Below are 19,117 nucleotides of genomic sequence, written 5' to 3'. Positions count from 1 at the left end.
GTTTCGCGTCGGTACGTTCGAGTCAACGTTGAGCGCACAACGCCATGTTTTTTAGCTATTTTAGACCAGGGGATTTGATCTTTAGATTCGAAAGTATCACACTCTTCAAGCGCTTCTTCTAAGCCCATTGCGTTGTATTGTTGTAAAGTTGAGACGATAGAGAGGTTTTGGTGGTTCGGCGCATTGCGCGAATCCGCGCATTCCGCGCACGGACACAGTATGGGCAGGCGCGCTAAGACGCGTCCGCCTCCTCTACCAACTTCGAAGTTGCCCCCCAGAGGCTTTGTTCAATCTCAAAGCACTCGTTGGTGTGCGAGACGCTTTTTTTGGACATGCTATTCATCGGCAGATTCACTCCTCACCGTTCATCGCTTCGATCGGGACTCTAGATCCATTGCTCCATAAACTTTGCCCTGCAGAGTTACTTTTTCCGACACCACTGACCCTTACACCTGGCTTATCTGAGAATCCTGTTTCACTCTGGAATAGCAAACCATATAAGACGCCACATCGTTCGTCATGGTTAGAAAATGTATTGTGACACTGGGCTCTCCCCAGCCCATCACTCCCCCTACAAACCGACGAGGTGGCCAATTGCAAGATCTTCTGGCACAGTTTGGATCTCAGAGCTCAGTAGAATCAGCGACCAAGAAAAGGCGATTGTCGGCGCAGCAGAAGAGTGAAGAAATGAAGCCGATTCCTATTCGGGACAGTAGAGGCAAACGCAACCCACCGCCTCAAACGGCGCACCACAACGTCACCTCGGATTCATCGGCTAGAGAGCAGTCCCCCGTGACTTCCAAAAGAACTACTCGACAATCAGCTTCAAAGCCAGCAAACCCAGACCCAGAAGATAGCGAAGACGAACTCGCGCCATCGGCCCGCCCCCGCAAGACGAGTGCGAGAATATCGGCATACACGGAGGAGCTTAAGATGGAGAAGCGCAAGAAAGAAAAGGAGAGGACAGACGGACTGCGACGGGGCACTCGGGATAGGAGGAGCGCCATCCTGGAGTCTGACACCATAGTTACTCCACCACGACGGCGGAAATCAGCGCCACCCCCTCGGAGACTCGACACCGCCCGCAACCGTCTTCGCGATGACATTGCCAAAGGGACCAGGGCGAGAGCGAACAGTTTTCTTGTTGCCAACAAAGAGTTCTTTCTGCCACTTCTGCCCAAAAACAACTACGTCGTGAAACTGGCAGAAGAGGGTAAAGCGCAACCTATCGTCGAATACCAAGAGCTCAAGGAGCAGCCCAAGGGAGTTACAGCCGTCATGAAGCCTTACCAGCTGTCTGGTCTATCGTTTCTCGTTCACCTGTATAACAACGGGTTCTCTGGTATACTCGGTGACGAGATGGGTCTTGGAAAGACGCTGCAGACTCTTTCTCTCTTCCAATACCTCGAAGAGCTTGATGAGCAGAAGGGCGTCGTATCAGAAGAACCCCGTCCGTACCTTGTCGTCTGTCCGCTAAGTGTGCTCAACTCCTGGGTAACAGAAGCTGAAAAGTGGGTGCCACAGCTTGGAGTTATGCGGTTCCATGGTGCCGTGAACGAACGGACTCGTCTTAAGCGGGTTGCGGCTGGCTTAGAAGATATGAAAGGAAACGAAACCTCACGCGCACGAGATCGAAAAGCGTTGCGCAAGGCCGGCCAAAAGGTCTCCAAGCTGCCCGGCCCTTCTGACTCTTTCAAGATTGTCGTGACGACCTACGACGTCTTCCAAGCGGAGCAAGCTTGGTTCAAGCACTCTTTTGCCTGGCGCTATGTTGTTCTGGACGAGGGCCATAAGATCAAAAATAGCCTAGCCCAAATCTCCACGGCGTTGAAGAGCATCAATGCTGAGTACCGACTTATCCTGACAGGAACGCCGCTTCAGAACAACATGGTTGAGATGTGGTCACTTCTGACTTGGCTGTACCCCACCGTTTTCGACGACAGGACTGAAGCGCTGTTCCGAGAGTCATTCGACCTTAGCAAAGGCAAAGCAAACAAGCAGACTATGACAGATGCCCGACGTTTGCTCGAGCTTATCATGCTGCGCAGAATGAAAGACTCTCCATCAGTCAATCTCGGCCTGCCGCCTAAGGAAGAGGTACTTCTTTACGTGCCCCTTACACCGATGCAGAAGTTTTGGTACACGCGCCTTTTGACTCGTATTGATGATGGTATGCTTAATGAACTCTTTGCCGACGGTAAGGAGAAAGAGAAAGCTGCTATTGAACATGACGTCCAGGAGAACAAGCTATTGCAGCAATTGGAGGAAATGGACAAAGTGATCAGCACTGGCAGCGTTGGAGACGAATGGGAAGAGACTGCAAAAATTGTGCAAGAAGCTGTAGCAAAGGAACAAGCCGATGCGAGCGCTTCAAAGGGAGCTTGGAAAAAGCTCATGAATCTCGTCATGCAGCTACGCAAATGCTGCTCGCACCCATACCTGCTTCCAGGAGGAGCACCAGACCCATACTACCTGGGTGATCATGTCATCCGCGCTTCAGGCAAGTTCATTCTGTTGGAGAAACTCCTCAAGCATACGGTCTTTGAGCAAGGCAAGAAGGTTCTCATCTTCTCGGGTTTTGCTCGCACACTGGACTGTTGTGAGGACTTGCTATCTCTTGTCAGCAACCACGGTGAAAAATTCAAGTATCTTCGCTTGGACGGGAGCACGGCTAGGGCTCGTCGAAACTTGGACATCCGCCTTTTCAATCAGAAAGATTCGGACTACAAGGTCATGCTTCTTTCTACTCGTGCAGGTGGCTTAGGCATCAACCTTACCAGCGCCCAGGATGTCATATTCTTGGATGAAGATTGGAATCCACAGATTACTCTCCAAGCCGAAGCGCGGGCTCATCGTATCGGACAGACCAAGAAAGTAACGATATACAAGCTCTGTACCCAGGGGACTGTCGAAGAGCAGATGATGGGTCGCATCCGGAAGAAGCTTTACCTCTCTGCGAAGATTACTGAATCCATGCAGAACGTACATGGCAAGCAAGCAGTTGCAAAAAGGTCAGCGGGACGCCCTTCCATCGACGAAGACATGCCACAAATGGATACCACACAACTGATGACACTTGTACGGCGAGGTGCACAGACACTCTCACACCCTGAGATTGAGGTCAAGGAAATGGTTTCTTGGGATCTGGAGACAATGATGAAGAAGTGCCGCGACCAGTCTGCCGATTTGGCTGATACGACACAATCCGAGGTTGACGAAGACAAGTGGCTTTCCACTATGGAGCGTGTCGAATGCGCCGTGTTTGAAGGCAAGCGTCACCAGCGCAACCTCGATAAAGGTTCTAGTGCAGATACCTCGTCTAGGAATATTCTACCAGAAACGATTACTAGGGAAGACCGCCGCACGAACAAGAATACTACAGTCATGGTCAACGGCTATGCTATTAATAAGGAGTCTATGAACTGTGGCGACTGGGAAGCAGTGCCAACTTTTGCCGGTAAGGACCCACGTCTTGCTGAGCCGGTTCGAGAAAAGCGACGCGAGTTCAATCACGAAGATCACTGCCTTGAATGCTTCGAAGATGCCGACGCTGGGCAGCTCTTCGAGTGCAAGACCTGTCCCCGAGTCTACCACTTCGACTGTCTGGACGACCACTATCAGGGCAAAGTCAAGGGTCCTTTCAGTGGCTTCCATTGCCCCCAACACAACTGCACTGACTGTGCAAAGACCACAGCCGATGCAGGTGGTCTCATCTTCCGATGTCGCTGGTGTCCCCGGGGCTACTGCGAGGACTGTCTTGACTGGGACAATACCGAGCTTATCGGTGAGAATCTACCTGAGTTCGAGGTCCTGGGTGAATACGCAATGTCAGGTGGTTTCTACGTCAAGTGCCCATCTTGCGTCGAATCGGCCAAGGAGGACCCAGAGCAAAGGGCGTGGATCGAGGAAAAGGAAAAGACGTACAAGGAGGAGCATGCTGCTTGGTTGCAGGAGCGTGAAACAGTGCAGAGCGTCAAGATTCAGGATGACGACGAAGCTAGTTTACCACCGGGGCTCACTGATACTTCGCTCTCGACTCCTGTGCTTGGTGGTTCTGGGGTCACTACGCCTGATGGAACGGAGACGTTGTTGCCAATCCCTACGATTACGAAGAAGAGGAGTCAGATGTTTGACGAGACTAGTGACAAGAAGAAGACCAAGCGTGGCTTGTAAGGTCGGTCATTGGTCTCTTGATTACATGGCATTTATGATGTGCGAAAAAAGAGGCGCTGAAATGCAGACGTGCTGGTTCTTCAGTTGCATTTGAACTACCAATGGTCATCTCACAGCGTCAGTCGGGCGTTACATCTCCGGTTTATATACCCATAGAAGTTTGATGGCTTTTTTTCTTTTCTTTTGCTATGGCTGTCTCGCATGAACAGTCGCGCAACATGTATATTGGATTTACAATGATGATCCTTCGTAAAGGCGTTTATCATGCATACTTCTTTGAGTCTTCAGTCCTAGCCATCCTCTGTTATCAACATACGAATGTCCTCCGGATCTTGCTCGACTCTAATACCATTTAGCATTCACCCATAAAAGTCGCTGTACTACACACTTGCCTCACTGTTTCTGACCAGACCCTTCTTTCGTCCCTGAACACCGTCAGGCACCTACACATAATTCCTGTCGAGAAAACCCCACTAACCAAACATACTTCCCCCACCACCCCCTCTCCTCCCACCCCTCAACGCCTCCTTAACCAGCCACTCCCTCAAAAACTCCTTATTCCGCATCTCCTCCGGCCGCGTCAATCTTGTATCAAATTGCGCTTCCTGCCGACTAAACGCCAGCAGCGTCGGCATACTACTAATCTGTCACTTTGATTAGCCTTCACCTTCCTCCCCTCCTCTTCCCAGCGAGAAAAGAAAAAAACTCACTCGATACCTAACCGGCAAATCCTCAATCAACACCGAATCCATCATCACCTCCACGAAGCCTAACCCGCCCTCCCTCTCCCCCACCTTCTCTTCCTCAATCAATTTTCGCAACAGCGGTTTGATAGCTTGGCAGGTCTGGCACCATGATGCGGTCCAGAAGGTTACCAGGGCGCGGTTGTCGGCGGCGTTGAGGAGAGTCAGGGTGTGTAGGTCGTTGGGCTGGCGGATGGGATCGAAGATGCGGTTTGTAGGGGGGCGCGAGGAGGGGAAGAGGGAGAAGGTGCGGGGGGTTGGGACGGAGAGGCGGAGGGTGGTGGGACGGAGTATCATTTTTTGGGCAGATTGAATTGGGAAAGGCGGTGGTGGTGATGTTGTTGTTGTTGTGCTTGTGTGGTTGGACAATTGGAATTTGGTGGTTCGCGGTGACGCGTGGGATGAGGGATGATGTCATAAATGCCAAGGTTTTGTAGGATGGTCGCGTTTCCACGTGGTGTGCCTGTTCTGCTTTCATTATCTCACGTGTTCCTAATATGTATCATAAGGTCGAGAATAGGGTTTTGCATTTGAAAGAGATGGCATTTTAAAAGAGTATTGCGTATATGAGATTGGATATTCGAACTACTGACATCCTCCCCTAAGTCAAGTACCAGTTATGGAGTACTGCGTAAGCGTTGGCGGGACCCTAATATCATTGGTGCTTCTTCACGAAGAGCACCATAGATGGATTTTTCTATCACTGGTGCTGCGGTCATCATAGCCGGCCATGCAGTTCCCATCCAGACCGGAATGGCGATCAATGTCCCAACTCCTGTGAAGGCACCTACGCCAAGTCCAACAGCAAGACAAACACTATTGACACCCCAGCCCACCGTTGGCGTGGTTACGGCGGCCGACACTATACTTGCGGTTTCGTGCGAGCATATGCAGTTGGGAACATTATTCGCAACACCGTGCAAAAGTCCAGTCGGCGCTGCTGGAAGATTAAATTCGACATAAGGCTTGCCCTTGTGCTTCCTTCCCTTGACTTGAAATGGCTGAAGGCAGTCCGGGAAATGTAAGGGCTCTTTGATTGAGATGCGGCCCCAGGCGGGGATCAATAAGTGGAAGATAACATCTTTTCCACATTGTGCCCTGACGCATTGCATGTACTGACATAAGGCGTCCAAGTCATCTGACTTGGCACAAAATGTGGGTGGAAGAGGGTCTTCTCGAATCAGTCGACGGAATCCTCCATACCAGTTTGTGTCAGGGTGATACACAAAGAATCGATGCTTATCCGCCTCAGCCTCATCGATGTTATCGATTTCTTCTTTGATGAAATCGTAGACAGGCTGAGCAAAACCGTAAGGACCTCCACTACCCGATACAGCAATGCTATTGCTCTCGCCAAGATGATCACTTATCTCGGTCAGGATCTGGATTACCTTGTTGGCCTGAGCGATTTGAATGGCTGAAGCGGTTTGCATCCAACGTCTGTGATAGTCGATCCGATCAACAAGCGACCTTCCGATCACATGGATTTGGTGGACTTCTCGGACCACACGGTCTGCTGAATCGGCAGCCCTTCGCATGTTCTCAGCTACAAGCCTGGCACTTGCTGCCACTGCCTCAGCGCTAAACCGCACTGAATTAGAAGCAGCCTCGTCCAATACTGAGGGTCTTGTATTGGTGTTGTTGGCCATTCTGGCGTTTCGGGTTATAGCAACCAGTCGAGCGAACAACGCCACCGGCCCACAGCCACTGTATATACCGATTGCCTCCAAGATTTCAGGCGACTGTCGCATAAGGTGTGGTAGCATCGGCGCAATCCTCTTCATGAGCTCTCTAGGCAATTTGATGAACGCATCATGGACAAGGTTGACGTACGCCTCATGAAAGGGTAGATCCGGATACCGCTCCTTCATCAAGTGATTTAGTTCGATCCAGTCCACATATGCCGCAGCATCCATCTTAAGATATTGGAGCTTCTTATGCCAATTGAGATAATCGCTAGAAATAAACACTGTTGCAAGAGATAGGTAGTGGATATGAAGGAGCAACTCGAAAGGTACTGTGGCACGATACAAGATCGAGCTGTTGGAAAAGAGCTGAAACCAAATCGCTGTACTTTATTGAGTGGAGAAGTTAGTTTATCTAACTACTCCGAAAAGGAATGCCCAATACTATTTATCTGTAGTCTGATCACGTGCTACAACACCACAAAATACAACACACGATACGCCGGCTAAATAAAAGGCTCTTCTACAAGATAGAGAGGTAGGAAGAGAGTATGATAGGTGGTGCCTGCCCTGGTTATGCAAGGTGATAATGCAGTGTTACACTACCAGTCTGGATCAGCCAGTCAATGAGTAGCGCGTAGATATATTCCATACAGAACCCTGCATCCCCTCTTCCATCTCTCCGTACAGCGAGGCCGCTTGGAACTACTGATACGCGTGATCTGACAATAGACTCTCATGCTCTGTCTTTTCTCTTGTCGACATGCAAGTCTCGGGCTTCGACGGTGTCCCTAGACCTCTCGAGACGCGCGCTACGCTTGCCTATCATTATCTCCCAATTTTCAGCTTCAGACTGGATCTGATACAAGCAGTTACTAAACTTCAACGTACCAATGATTTGTCCGGTCACAGGGGGTGGTGTTCAGTAACCCAGGAAGGAATGTCAGAAAAAGATGTACTCACTGCATAGCGCCTAACTACAACGAAAAAAACAAACCAGCTAACTATCTCCCAATAATCTTACACATCCATCGGAGTCAAATGGCCAAGCAGCTTCCGCTTCTTCCCAGCCTGAGCTCCTGCATCCTGCTCAGCATACCGATCCAAGAACCTGAAACCCTCCGTCCACTTCCTCTTGATCCCCCTACGCTTCTCCAGAAACTCCCCTTCAGCGTCATCAACACGCCTCTGCAGCCCAAACAAACTATCCGCACTATCGCCATCATCTCCGTCACTCTCCTCAGTATGCTCCCAATTAGTCTCTCCGGCATTCTCTTCGCTATTCTCTGCACCACCCATTACAAAGTTATTCGAATAATCATACGGCACTTGCGCCAGACTATGCATCTCCAGCGCCGCATCTTGGTCTGCATACTGCTCTGCGATCCTCTCTCCCAAGGCGCCCTCATCGCGTTGTACAGCGGTATGTCCGAACCGGCGATTTTCAGGAACAGCACCGAAACTGCGCTCAACGGTGAGCTCCTGCGCGAAGAACCACGCAACCAGCGTGCGCCAGTCGAGGAAACCAGCTAGGGCAGCTTGAGAAAGCGTGTAGAGCTGTTTGTAAATGTCCGTGGTAAATTTGGCTTCGGGGTTGAAGTGAAGGCCCATGGCTATGATCCAGGCGTTGATCAGAACGTGGTGACCGCACTGGAATCCACCGGCCAGCTGTTGAGGCAGATCCTCGTGGATGGTGACGCCACCATCGAATTGCACGGCGCCGAATTCGTTGCGGTGCGTCGACCAGTTTGTCGATGCAGCGGCGGTTTCCACGCGCACACGGAAGAAGTCTCGGACGTTGGTGAAGATACGGAGACAGCTGTCGAAGATGTGGGTTTCGAAACACGTCTCAGCGGGGTTCCCGGAGTCGGTGTTGAGGACTTCTTGGATGAGGACGAGGAATGAGTGACCACCTGCTCGTCCAGTGGGACTCCTGTACGTCTTGCCGTTCGTCTTGGCCCAGACTTCTAGTTGCTCTAGTAGTCCGTTCTTGGTTGCAACAAGTGGAATGAGCCAGGCCCTTCGGGGGCGTGAGAAGGGGGTGCTTTCGATACCGTTCAGTGCCAGTTGGAGGGCGGTGCTGGTTGTCAAGGCGAAACCACCGGCAAAGGGGCATTGCGATCCTGACGCTGCATGAAGGCCTGACTGCAGGTTGTCGATGGCTTCGAGGACAGATGCCATGGCAAGGTTCAAATCAGAATCGTCCATGAGACGTTGCCAGTCATTTGGTCTCGCGACACCCTTGTTGTTCAGCATCTGCTGGACCTTGGGGGTCTTTCGAATTTGGTCGTAGAAATCAAGGGTGTCTTCGACCCATTCGCCGGGCTCCTTTTGGATGTCTGAGTCCATGCCTTCGTAATGCGAATTGATCTCGTTACGGATTACTTGTACAATTGCTTCCTGGCTAGATGCGCTAGACTGCGAGTTTGCTGGTGGCAGTTTCTTCATGCAGTTTTCGACTCGGGTCTTGGCCAGGTTTCTAAAGGCTGTCTCAATTTCCCTCTCCCTATGGTTGACGTTGACAAGATCGAAACGTTGCAGTCGTGGCACGTATTCATACTTCTTTATGGGATCAACCCACTCGTCAGAAGGGAACGCTTTCTTCTCGTTATGCGGTCTTCCAGTCAAGTTTGGAATGCGGTTCGCATTACGGATGCGATTCAACGCTTCGGTCTGATATTTTTGCTTAGCCCAGTGCAACTTTTCCGAAGCTAGGTTGTTTCCTAGAACATCATCAAACTTTGCCTCGTGCCGTGTCGCATGAGTCTTAGCAAAGCGCCTGTTCTCTGGTACAACGCCATCTCGAAAAAGGCCGTGGCACTGCAGGAAACTAGAGAGGAGTTTCCAATCTGCATGTCCGAGACGCACAAGGTGCACGATGTCTTGCACCTCTTGGAAGAACGAATCAGTCCATCGCAGTCGAACATCTGGATTGAGCTCCAATCCCATGGCCAGACCCCATGCTTTCAGGATCGTAAAGTATCCGCATTCGTTCGCAGATGGTTGGCGAGCCGTCTCTACCCACGTCGCGAACTTTGGCTTCATCTTCTCAAAGGCCTTCTTATCCGCGAAGACACCCCGCCACCAAGAAGAACCACGCAGAACCTGCCAGCCAATTTGGAACAATACCTGGCGGTCTTGTGCATTGTAATGGTAGGACAATGAATCCAAGAAGGAGATTGTCGGTCGGCCTTGTTCATCTAATTGGGCAAGGAGAAGAATAATATGGTTCTTAAAAGCGATCGGAGCGAGCAGTGGCCGACCAGGACGAAGAGCGTCGAGCATGATGTTTTCCACATCAGCCCCTTCTATAGCCTGGCATGTCTGCACGAACTGGCTTTGAACGATGCTGAATCCTTCTTCGATACTCTGCATCTTGTTGATGGCCATGGTGACGGCGCTCATGGCAAGTGCGACTTCCGCATCATCTAGCCACTCCCCCTTCTCTGTCGCTATTATATCTTTGCTTCGAAATTCTTCCAGCGCCTTCTTTACCTCTTCGTTTGCTAGTAGCTTACTCAGAGTTTCTCGCAGGGACTCGCACGGGCTGAGAGATTTACTCGGTGGGGCATACAGCTTTCGAATCTCATCGCGAGACAAAGTGCTGTCGAAAAGCCTATTGCGCTGCAATTCCGGAATCCTTATGTTTCGATCCTCTGTATCAAGACGGTCCCAACGGAATGAATCGTCGTGATTTTGGAGTGATCCGGTGAGAAACAGATCACACACATTGACAGCCTCCCCGGCAATCTCCCCCGCTTTTGCTACCATGAAATCTTCATACGCGTATTGCTCACTCTCCGGTATCGTTCTAGCAAATCTTCTTCCTGGCTCCGGTGCCTCTGTCGAAGCTACATACTCATGACAGCGCAGCAAAGCCCAGATAAGCAGCCAGTCGGCCTCACCGCGCAGCGCAGCCTGAATAACGTTATGTCCATCGCGGATGAACTCTGGGCTCGAAACGAAACCCTCGCTGTTCAAAGGCAAATTCAGCAAGATACTCCATGCGTTAAGAACAACATGATATCCGTCATGATGCTCGTGCGCCTGTTGCGGTGCAAAAAACCACTTAAGAGGCCCCATCATGGGTTTATGGTAGACGAGACGAGTACGTACATCATCTCTGGCTTCCTTACTTGTTAGCCAAGGTGCAGAGTCGATGACGGTGTGGGAATTCTTCTTGGGTCCGAGGTTTTGCGTCAGGATGCAGAGATTGTGGGTTTTGGTTGCCTCTCGCATGTATACCGAAATTAAGTCTCCACCTATGGTGAAGGAAGATTCGACCTCATTTAAGGAGGATTCGGTGGCGAAACCTGCCCCTGGAGGATGGCGTTGGTTGATGGCTCGGACGACAGATGCTATGCTATCTCGGGTGTCGCTCTTGCCCAACGGGGGTACCTCTGTTTCAAGTGCTTCTGACAGACCGTTCTGAGTGATCTGATTAGCATTGGCTAGCTTGTCCAGCTCTTCATGGAGATATTCGCAGGGGTTGAACTCAGCTGGTACGGGAAAGGTATCCAATTGAGGAGGCTGAGCAGGTGAATCTTCCAGCGACAAAAAAGTCTCGGTAGGCTCGTCAGACATTTCTGTGTCCTCGGGAAGGTGTTGGTTCGACTGCTTTGCCATATCTTGCAGTCTCCATCTTCCTTCACGCACAAGGGACATCAGCTCATTTAGTTGTTCGGTCGAGAGCGAATCTGACGAGGGTGTTTCGCTGTGAAAAATACCATCTTCGAGCTGCACGGGAGTCTGCTTCGTCTCTATGTTCTTTGCTGGGAACGTCTTGTCGGCTTTTGTCTGATCAGCAATCAGAGTGTCAAAAGGACGCTTCCGCAGATCAAAACGGCGATCCATAGCTGGCAGGTTAACATCTTCTTCTTCATCATCATCAACCTCTATCGTAACAGCTTGCTTCACGAATCCGGTGCAACGCAGGAATGACAGAAGCAGTTTCCAAGTCAATGCATTCTCCAAAGCAAGATGGAAAACTCCCTCTGCTTGAATGAAGAAAGCTTCGTTACCATAATGATTTGGCGTAAATGCTGGGTTGGGCTCTAAACCCATAGCTAAGGTCCACGCGTTCAAGATCGTATATGTGGAAGAAGCCTCGTGATTAGTGGCCTGCGCACAAGGTACCCACTCGGTATCCATGAGTAGATCCTCCGTGATTTGCTCGCTCGATTCGGATGTCAAAATCCAACGTCGCAAATTTTGATTGATATTATCGCGATGACTCCTTGAACTACGCCAGAACAGTGGGTAGAGGACGAGGACTCTGATTCTTTTATCGGGCTGTCGGATCTGGACTACGAGTAGGTGGCGACCAGACTGTTGGGTGAAGGCAGTAAGTAGTGTTCTTCCCGATCGGAAGAAGGTACTGTTATGGATGAAAGTGAACCCAGCATTTTCTGGCTGTCGGTGGTTGACGGAAGCGATCACCCTGGGGATAAGAGAAGCTACTTTATCTTGCAAATGTTGGTTGAGGTGTGTTTTAAGATAGTCAGACGCATTCTCGATTGATTGACCGTCGTCAGTGAATGCGTCGGAATATTCGACTTCTTCGGCTTCCTCAGACTCCTGCCGTAGTTGTTCATTTGCAAGAGCTTGGAACAGTTCAGACATGGATTCTGTGGCTTCTCCCTCATTCCCAACCTCATGCTGTAGTTGTTCATTCGCGAGATTTTGGAAAAACTCAGACATTGATTCGCTAGTCTCTGGTTCGTTCCCATGTTCTTGCGAAGTATGCTCTGGTGGCCCAATTGGAAGCCACCTGATTATCACATTCTCGCTAGCGACATCTCCGTTCCTGTCGCGACGCTCCATCTCGTCTTTTGCAGCTTTCCTAGTAGTCGCCTTATACTTCAAGCTGCCTTCATGTCGGAAGAAGAACAGTGGCTGCGAAAGCAGTTCAACAACGGCGAAGTCCTCAAGAGGACCAATGAAAAAGGGTGCAGGCGAAGAACTGCCCTGATTGGTGTATGTGGTACCATTGACGGTAATCGATGTCCCCAGGGGGACTTCGATAAAATGGCCCAGCCTCTGGTTCTCCGCGCCTGATGGTGCCCGTCGGATGAAATCGACGTGAGCAGTTTGATCATTGACGGTTCTAGTCTAGGTTAGCAGGGGACTACAAAATTTGACACGGCCTTACGTACACTTGCAGACGTCGTTCTTTGTCCAAGACGAATATTTCTTGGTTCTCTGCTCTGGATAGGACCACTGCAGCATTCCCATCCCCCTCTTCAAATTGTCCTGTGAGTGCGGCAAGGTCATGAAGTCCGTCTGGCTCCTTGGCGCTTAGTCTCTTTATCTCATTATAAAGGTCGCGCAATGCTGCACTCGATTGATTCGCATCCCCTGCAACCATGTCCTTCGCATCTTTCTGATAAATTGGCGTGCGTATTTGAGCCTCGGGCAAGCCTGCTTGCGTTGGTCGTAGCTCGTCCGGTTCTCTCGCGTACAAGGGCTGAGCGTAATCGTCCAAGTATTTTCGGTCAAAATCATTTTTCCGCTTCGCCTTGGGTATTGCCCAGTCTACCTGTATAGATGCACGGCTGACATCTTCCATTTCCTTCCTCAAGTCAGGACCCTTGGACACTGAGCCTTTCTTGTTTTTGCTTGCTTGGCGTTTGGGGGGCATATTGGATCGTGGACACTCTGAAATTTCTTGAATTCTAAAAAAAATCAGAGATGAGTGCCATAAGATGTCTCCTAATGAATAGTCATCGTGAGTGGTTTTTACAAAGGCCTTTGTTTGATATGTACACTTGTTTTCTGTTCTTTCAAAACTTCGCCTTTGTTAGCGCATAACAATACCGAATGCCGCATTTGTAGAGTTGTCGGGTGCCGACTGATTCTAAAGACAAAGAAACAACATAAAAACTAGAAGTGGTACTGGGGTCCGTTATACAATGTGTTGTATGCATCGACCTTGGATGCGTCAAACATGGATACAATCCTTTGATATAGAAATGTTACAAGATTGGATAAAACAACAAGTATTGAAAGCCGACAAGAGAATTCCGATGGGGAAACGAGTAGCTACAACCACCCAAAGGAATATTTGTCGGAATACTCGTGTTACAGATGGAGTGCTTTCCGGTTATCTTTTCATCGCAAAGGTAGAGGGTGCGTAGGGTGACCAGGATGATATGACAGCAGCAAGAGACTGCGCAAACAAAGAGACAAGGTGTTCCAATAGCTGAAATCATTCATTGTGCTTACTGACATATGAGCACTGTCTATAGAGATATCGTAATCTAATAAAAAGGTCGGCAAAAAAACTAATGACGCTGTTGACAAGGTATTCGCTCCATTGGGTATGTGGGGTATGTTTCAGTCTCCAAGGCGACATGGGTATTGAGGCACACTACGTGGATGTCTTCAGTTCAGGGCAGCGCCGGTCTGCAACCCTTCCTGTTGAACGCATCGTGTGTGTATGTGGTGAGGCGAAGCTGGATGTGCAGCGATTTGTATCAGCATGCACCTGAGCCATGGCTTGAGCGTGGCTGGCTTCGCGACTTCTTATTGAGGTTCATCCTCCGCGAGTCTTCTCTCTGTAGAGGTCGATTCGCTAGTAGTGACGTGGGGCCGATGTGTTTGAGCGGCCTGACTTGTCCAGTCACATGGCAGTGGGATGATGGGAGTAGCCATTCATCAGAAGTGCCGCATTGTTCATTTGGCCGTATTGGTCAGGATAGCGATATCCCATACCAGTGTCCAGCTCTGTCCCAGGGTCCGATCGCGCTGTGCTCACAATGTTGGCGGCTTCGACGCATGTGGAGCGGTTGTAGTAGTTGAATGGATCCGCCGGATAGCCAAAATCTCCCGAATGAGTCCAAGAGCTGTTGTATGGGCGGTTGTAGGGATAGTCGTAGGTGACGTCCTCTATCTTGATCTCGGTGCCAGGTGGAGTTGACGGTGCGGCATAGAACGTGGTGGAATAGGAAGAAGGAGGCGGGGTGCTCATAGCTGATACTATGGAGCCAGGGCTGGGTGAATCATCGTAACTGAAATCCGTGGATCGTGGAGGTAGGGAACTGATGGTTTGGACTGGCGGCGTGTGTCGAGGGATTAACATGGGCTTTGCGTGGGAAGCTATGTAGGTGGTTGTCGAGGCGGTTGGGTCTGGCTTGGTTTTCCCTTCGAGCATTGCACTCAGCCTCGATGCCGCAGGAATTTGCTTGCTGTGCTGGTCTGGAGTGTTTTCTAAGGCGGCTGACACTTCTTGCTCGGACATTCCTTGGTCGCGGAGGATAGCCTTGAGCTTGCGGTTCTCCTCGAGCACTGTCCTCGCAGCGCTCTGAATCTCTGATGAAGCCTCAATGCCAATCTGCTCATAGGTGCGCAGCTTTGTCTCGAGCTCTTGCAGGTATTCCTTACGACGAGCACGTGAGCGTCCTGGAACAAACAAGTGTTAGTGGAGATTCTGTGGGTATCTGACAGACGGAGCGCTGTGGGCAGTCTGATCAGACACGTGACTTCCGGTGAAGGAGGATAGACAAGTGGGCAACGTCGAACAAGGTGGCAGGACGGAATCTCAAGACAGCAAGTCTGTAGGAAGCCAGGAACGACTCACGTTGGTTGTCCCGAATACGAGCCAGATGCTGCGCTTTCTGCTGGCATTGGTCAGTGATTGGCCTACAGAGGGAGCAGTGGGGGAGAGTGCGTACTGATATCCTCGAGTCACTCATGTTGGGATTGGAGATGATGGAGCCGATGTTGTAGTAGTAGCGTAGAGATGGAGAGCAGATGGCGGCCTGATAGGTAGAGTTGTTTGCATGAGCATTCCGGGTAATATGGGGTCAGACTTGATGGCATGCAGTCTTAAAGTAGCATGCAGAAGTCCATGCCGGCGGCCAGTATGCAAAGCAAGGAGCAGGCATGACCCCGGCAGCGTCTGGGAGTGCATATGGGAACAGACCTCGCCGTCCAGCCATGTCTGCAAGCGTGGGGAGCCCAAGCGGGGGCCAGGGGGGGAGTAGTTTCGTTACATTACGAAGGCACAGGCAATGGGTATCGTCTTGATCACCAGGCGTAAGCCGGAAGCGGCTTAGCGCAGTGCGGCTGCCTTAGCGCCCCCTTTGCAGTCCGCCCTGACTCGAATCGGAGACGGAGCCTTTTTCAGCTTCGACTTCGGAAATTGGGCAAATTGAGTTTTCGCTGGTACCCTCGCGACACCACGTCGCAGCATCACCACCGTTCGAAACCCGCTCGCAGTCCATCGCAAACACCGTTGTTCGTTTCTTCCTGGCACTCACGCATCTCTTACCGGTGCATTCCGAGGATTGGGCAGCTATTGCGGCACGGGAACAGGGCACCCTTCCACCCCCCGTCATGGCTATTGGTCACCGAATAACTGCGCCCTACTCCGGCCATTTCGACCCCACGCGATTTGTTACGTCCTGGGCCCTGCCTCCCAGCCTTCTGTTTGGCTACCGCGTACTCCTGGCCCTGTATGCATTTACGACCTTGTTTACCATCTTTGGCTGGAACGCTACGCACGGCAGATCTGAGGAATCCCGGCAGTCTTTTTCCTATTTCACCGTCTTGACGTATTGGGGTCTTGCCTTCTATTATGCCTTCTCTGCAGTGCACACGGCAAGCTATTGGCTCACGGGCACGTCGTTCCTGGCGCGTTGGCCCAAGCCACTGCAGGTCGCCCACAGCATGTTCTACTCCACCATTGTTGTCTATCCATGGATCGTGACCAGTAAGTCAACCCCATCTTAGCGTTGCATGTCTTCAAGAACCTGACAATGTCAACCAGTTGTTTTCTGGGCTCTCCTTGCGGCTGATTTCCCCACCACGTTCTCCATCTGGTCCAATACGTCACAGCACGCTCTCAATTCGCTCTACGCATTTTGCGAAATCCTCTTTCCCAGTACTACTAGATTGCCCTGGCTGGACCTGGTGCCCGTTGTTCTCCTCTTGGCTTGTTACCTTGGCTTGGCTTACCTTACCCATGCCACGCAAGGCTTTTACGTATACCCCTTTCTCAACCTCCAGAAGAACTCCTCGGGTGTCGTTGCTGGCTACATCATGGGCATTCTTGTGGCGGCCATCATCATTTTCATCATTGTGCGGTACCTTATCGCCCTACGCCTCTGGGTCACTGAGACAAAACTTGGAATGAGAGGTAAAGCCTCCCCACGCGCCACAACCAGAGCGGCACATGGAGACATCCCACTATACGACACTGCAAAATAATTCGTTTCCGCGGATTCCCATCACGCCATCCTCAGCTTCGCATTCACAATTTGTTGTTTCTTTACTGTGCCTGATACGCCATGTATGAGAAATCACGAAACCCTTTACTGACGCTGCTTCCCAGCTGAGTTTCATAGTCACCCGGATTTCTATCGACGAAAACCATTAATTCCATGTCAATACACTGATTTCATTGCCAAGCAATCGAACGCCTCTGCAACCACAAGTTCTACGTACCCATTATACATGGGTCCCTGTCCATTGGTATTCATTACGTCCAGATCCTACCTCAGCCCCTCATGCCGTGTCACCATCCCACGTCCTATTTCCTCAGGAAAACACCTCAACTGTTTGTTTTTTCTAACCCATAGTACCTGAATGAGCACAGGTCCATTCGGACTCGGGTAGGTTCGGGAACATGTGCTCGTTCCAAGTGGGGGCTATTGGTTTGCGATAGACCGTCATCAAAGTCATAAAAGGGTTCTACCCCACCAAATTGACCCCAGAAGTGGATCACACGGGTAGCCGCCTATCAAAGTCGAGGTGGACGCAGCCGCAGTGACTGTTGAGCATTGACATAGTGGATGCTTCTCATCCAACAAATTGTCGCGCGTAAGTCCTGGATACCAATCAATTACACACGTGAGCGAGTGGCGTTCAATTGCCAAGCACATCAAGCCCGCCCACCAAGGCGGGTCAGTCAGTCAACCAAGTAGGGTTAAAATGAACGAGAACAAGCCTCTGTGCCAGTATTAACGCTACCCACTCTATAGTAGTAGAAGGGGACTTGAAGAGGAGCAGGGCGAGCTTCTAATTCGCTCTCGCGTGCTCCTATGCGCCTACATACGTAGCTACACCATGACAGCTGACAAGTATAGTACAGAATTCACGCGATAGTTACGCCGATTCGTTGACTAAGAGCGCGCAGAATGCATCTTGGCTCCAGTAACGGTGTCTGTTGAGACTTAACAATACCATCTCTCTGGGTCGCACGACCAGGGGCAACGTCAGCCACATTACAGTAACCTGAAGCAAATTACAAGGCTGAAGGCGCTCGCTGCTTTGTTCCAGGTACACGGGATTATTTTAAACTGCCGTCGCACGCGATGGCTCCTTGCACGCTATGCAGCGACTACTGAGGAGGTGCTACATACATCTGCCAAACTACAACAGCCACTGTCAGCCTTAGTTTAGCGCATCGCAAGTGGCTAACTTCTGGCTTATCTTTGCGTAGCTAGCAGCCCTGAGGACAGGAGTCATGAGGGGCTGATTCGCATACCCTTGCTGATTCTGGTGTAGCAGTGCACCACCATCCCGCACACGTTACAATGTCAGTCTACAATTGGGTCCCGGGTTTCTGACAGGGGCCCATTCAGCCCATCGGCATTATCAGCCCACACTTCCTTTTTTACGTTGGTACCAAGTTAGCGGTCCTGATGAGCCTGGGTTAGTCTGGCGATCATCAACGACGCCTTCGAATGGCGAAGCCATGTCATGTGCCCTCCTTACCATAGACACGGTGTTGTTGAAGCGTCATATAGTAGCCCAAAGATTTCTCACGTAAACTGCCCAGGTAAATGCCTGATTGCGAACATATGTGTCAGCAATGGATAACAGCCGTGCGCGTGATGCTCGCTAGGTTGTCCAGAAAAGTGTTTGTTTTCCGGCGGGCGGAAGTGCTCGGGATGAGGTCCTAACCGTAGAGGTCCTCCCAGCAGCGCGCACAAGCCAAGTTTTCTCGAAGCGATCCTCCAAGTACCCAACGCAATGGAGACGGACAGCAACCTAGCCTTCTCGAAACGTTGGAACCCTTGCTGATCATATACAAAGTTTGAACATGACTCCATCACTTACGCTACACGATCCTGCATATCAACGTGTAACTTGGACGGCAAAGCACCCTCCACACCACAAAGACAGCCGCGATCGTCGGTGGCTGCACCGGTGTAAAGTCGCATTTTGAGCAGGCTCCAGCATGGCACATGCCGAAACCATAAGGGCAAGTGCCGGAGCGTACCAGATCGCGCCGTTTTGCTTATAACGAATGAGGCGCACGTGGAGGCGACGGACAAGGCTGCCCAATCACGAATGCCCATCAATGCTCAATGTTTTGGAGATTCCAGGGCCCTGGACAATTTCTTACAGGTCTAACACACAGTGTGTTAAGTCATACCGAGTTGCCCGCCCTCCGTGCTGTTGCGAACCTCCCTTACGCAGTAGAACCAATCTAGTGGCCCTACGGGGCTCCTCCTCAGCCTTAGTACTGTCAGCGCACCGCTTTTTCGTTTCGCAAATTGCACCGCCGCT

At 50.9% G+C, this 19,117-nt stretch overlaps 6 protein-coding genes across 6 annotated transcripts; 2 read left to right on the top strand and 4 right to left on the bottom strand.

Annotated features, from left to right (window-relative positions):
* Positions 1-519: 519 nt before the first annotated feature.
* On the top strand, positions 520-4,173 carry COCMIDRAFT_7541 (uncharacterized protein; the record flags this gene model as incomplete). Its single annotated transcript, XM_007692301.1, has 1 exon — positions 520-4,173. The coding sequence occupies one exon, from the start codon at positions 520-522 to the stop codon at positions 4,171-4,173; it is 3,654 nt and encodes a 1,217-aa protein (XP_007690491.1).
* Positions 4,174-4,667: 494 nt separating this feature from the next.
* COCMIDRAFT_78849 (uncharacterized protein) lies at positions 4,668-5,168 on the bottom strand (the record flags this gene model as incomplete). The annotated part of the gene is made up of 2 exons (XM_007692333.1): positions 4,668-4,817; positions 4,884-5,168. Coding segments are annotated over 2 exons (435 nt in total), but the record flags the coding sequence as incomplete, so codon positions are not given.
* A 365-nt stretch (positions 5,169-5,533) lies between these two features.
* Positions 5,534-6,454, bottom strand: COCMIDRAFT_102023 (uncharacterized protein; the record flags this gene model as incomplete). The annotated part of the gene is made up of 1 exon (XM_007692332.1): positions 5,534-6,454. One exon carries the CDS (start codon positions 6,452-6,454, stop codon positions 5,534-5,536), a length of 921 nt encoding a protein of 306 aa, XP_007690522.1.
* Positions 6,455-7,621: 1,167 nt separating this feature from the next.
* COCMIDRAFT_102053 (uncharacterized protein) lies at positions 7,622-13,241 on the bottom strand (the record flags this gene model as incomplete). The annotated part of the gene is made up of 4 exons (XM_007692331.1): positions 7,622-7,849; positions 7,904-12,178; positions 12,254-12,707; positions 12,757-13,241. 4 exons carry the CDS (start codon positions 13,239-13,241, stop codon positions 7,622-7,624), a joined length of 5,442 nt encoding a protein of 1,813 aa, XP_007690521.1.
* Positions 13,242-14,222: 981 nt separating this feature from the next.
* COCMIDRAFT_102073 (uncharacterized protein) lies at positions 14,223-15,294 on the bottom strand (the record flags this gene model as incomplete). Its single annotated transcript, XM_007692330.1, has 3 exons — positions 14,223-15,001; positions 15,180-15,219; positions 15,274-15,294. 3 exons carry the CDS (start codon positions 15,292-15,294, stop codon positions 14,223-14,225), a joined length of 840 nt encoding a protein of 279 aa, XP_007690520.1.
* A 643-nt stretch (positions 15,295-15,937) lies between these two features.
* Positions 15,938-16,810, top strand: COCMIDRAFT_7536 (uncharacterized protein; the record flags this gene model as incomplete). The annotated part of the gene is made up of 2 exons (XM_007692300.1): positions 15,938-16,313; positions 16,371-16,810. 2 exons carry the CDS (start codon positions 15,938-15,940, stop codon positions 16,808-16,810), a joined length of 816 nt encoding a protein of 271 aa, XP_007690490.1.
* Positions 16,811-19,117: the final 2,307 nt, after the last annotated feature.

This window comes from Bipolaris oryzae, assembly GCF_000523455.1.
Source record: "Bipolaris oryzae ATCC 44560 unplaced genomic scaffold scaffold_125, whole genome shotgun sequence".
In the NCBI taxonomy this organism is placed as follows: Eukaryota; Fungi; Ascomycota; class Dothideomycetes; order Pleosporales; family Pleosporaceae; genus Bipolaris; species Bipolaris oryzae.
Note: the sequence above shows the minus strand (reverse complement) of the source record. Positions and strands in the feature narration are given on the sequence as shown.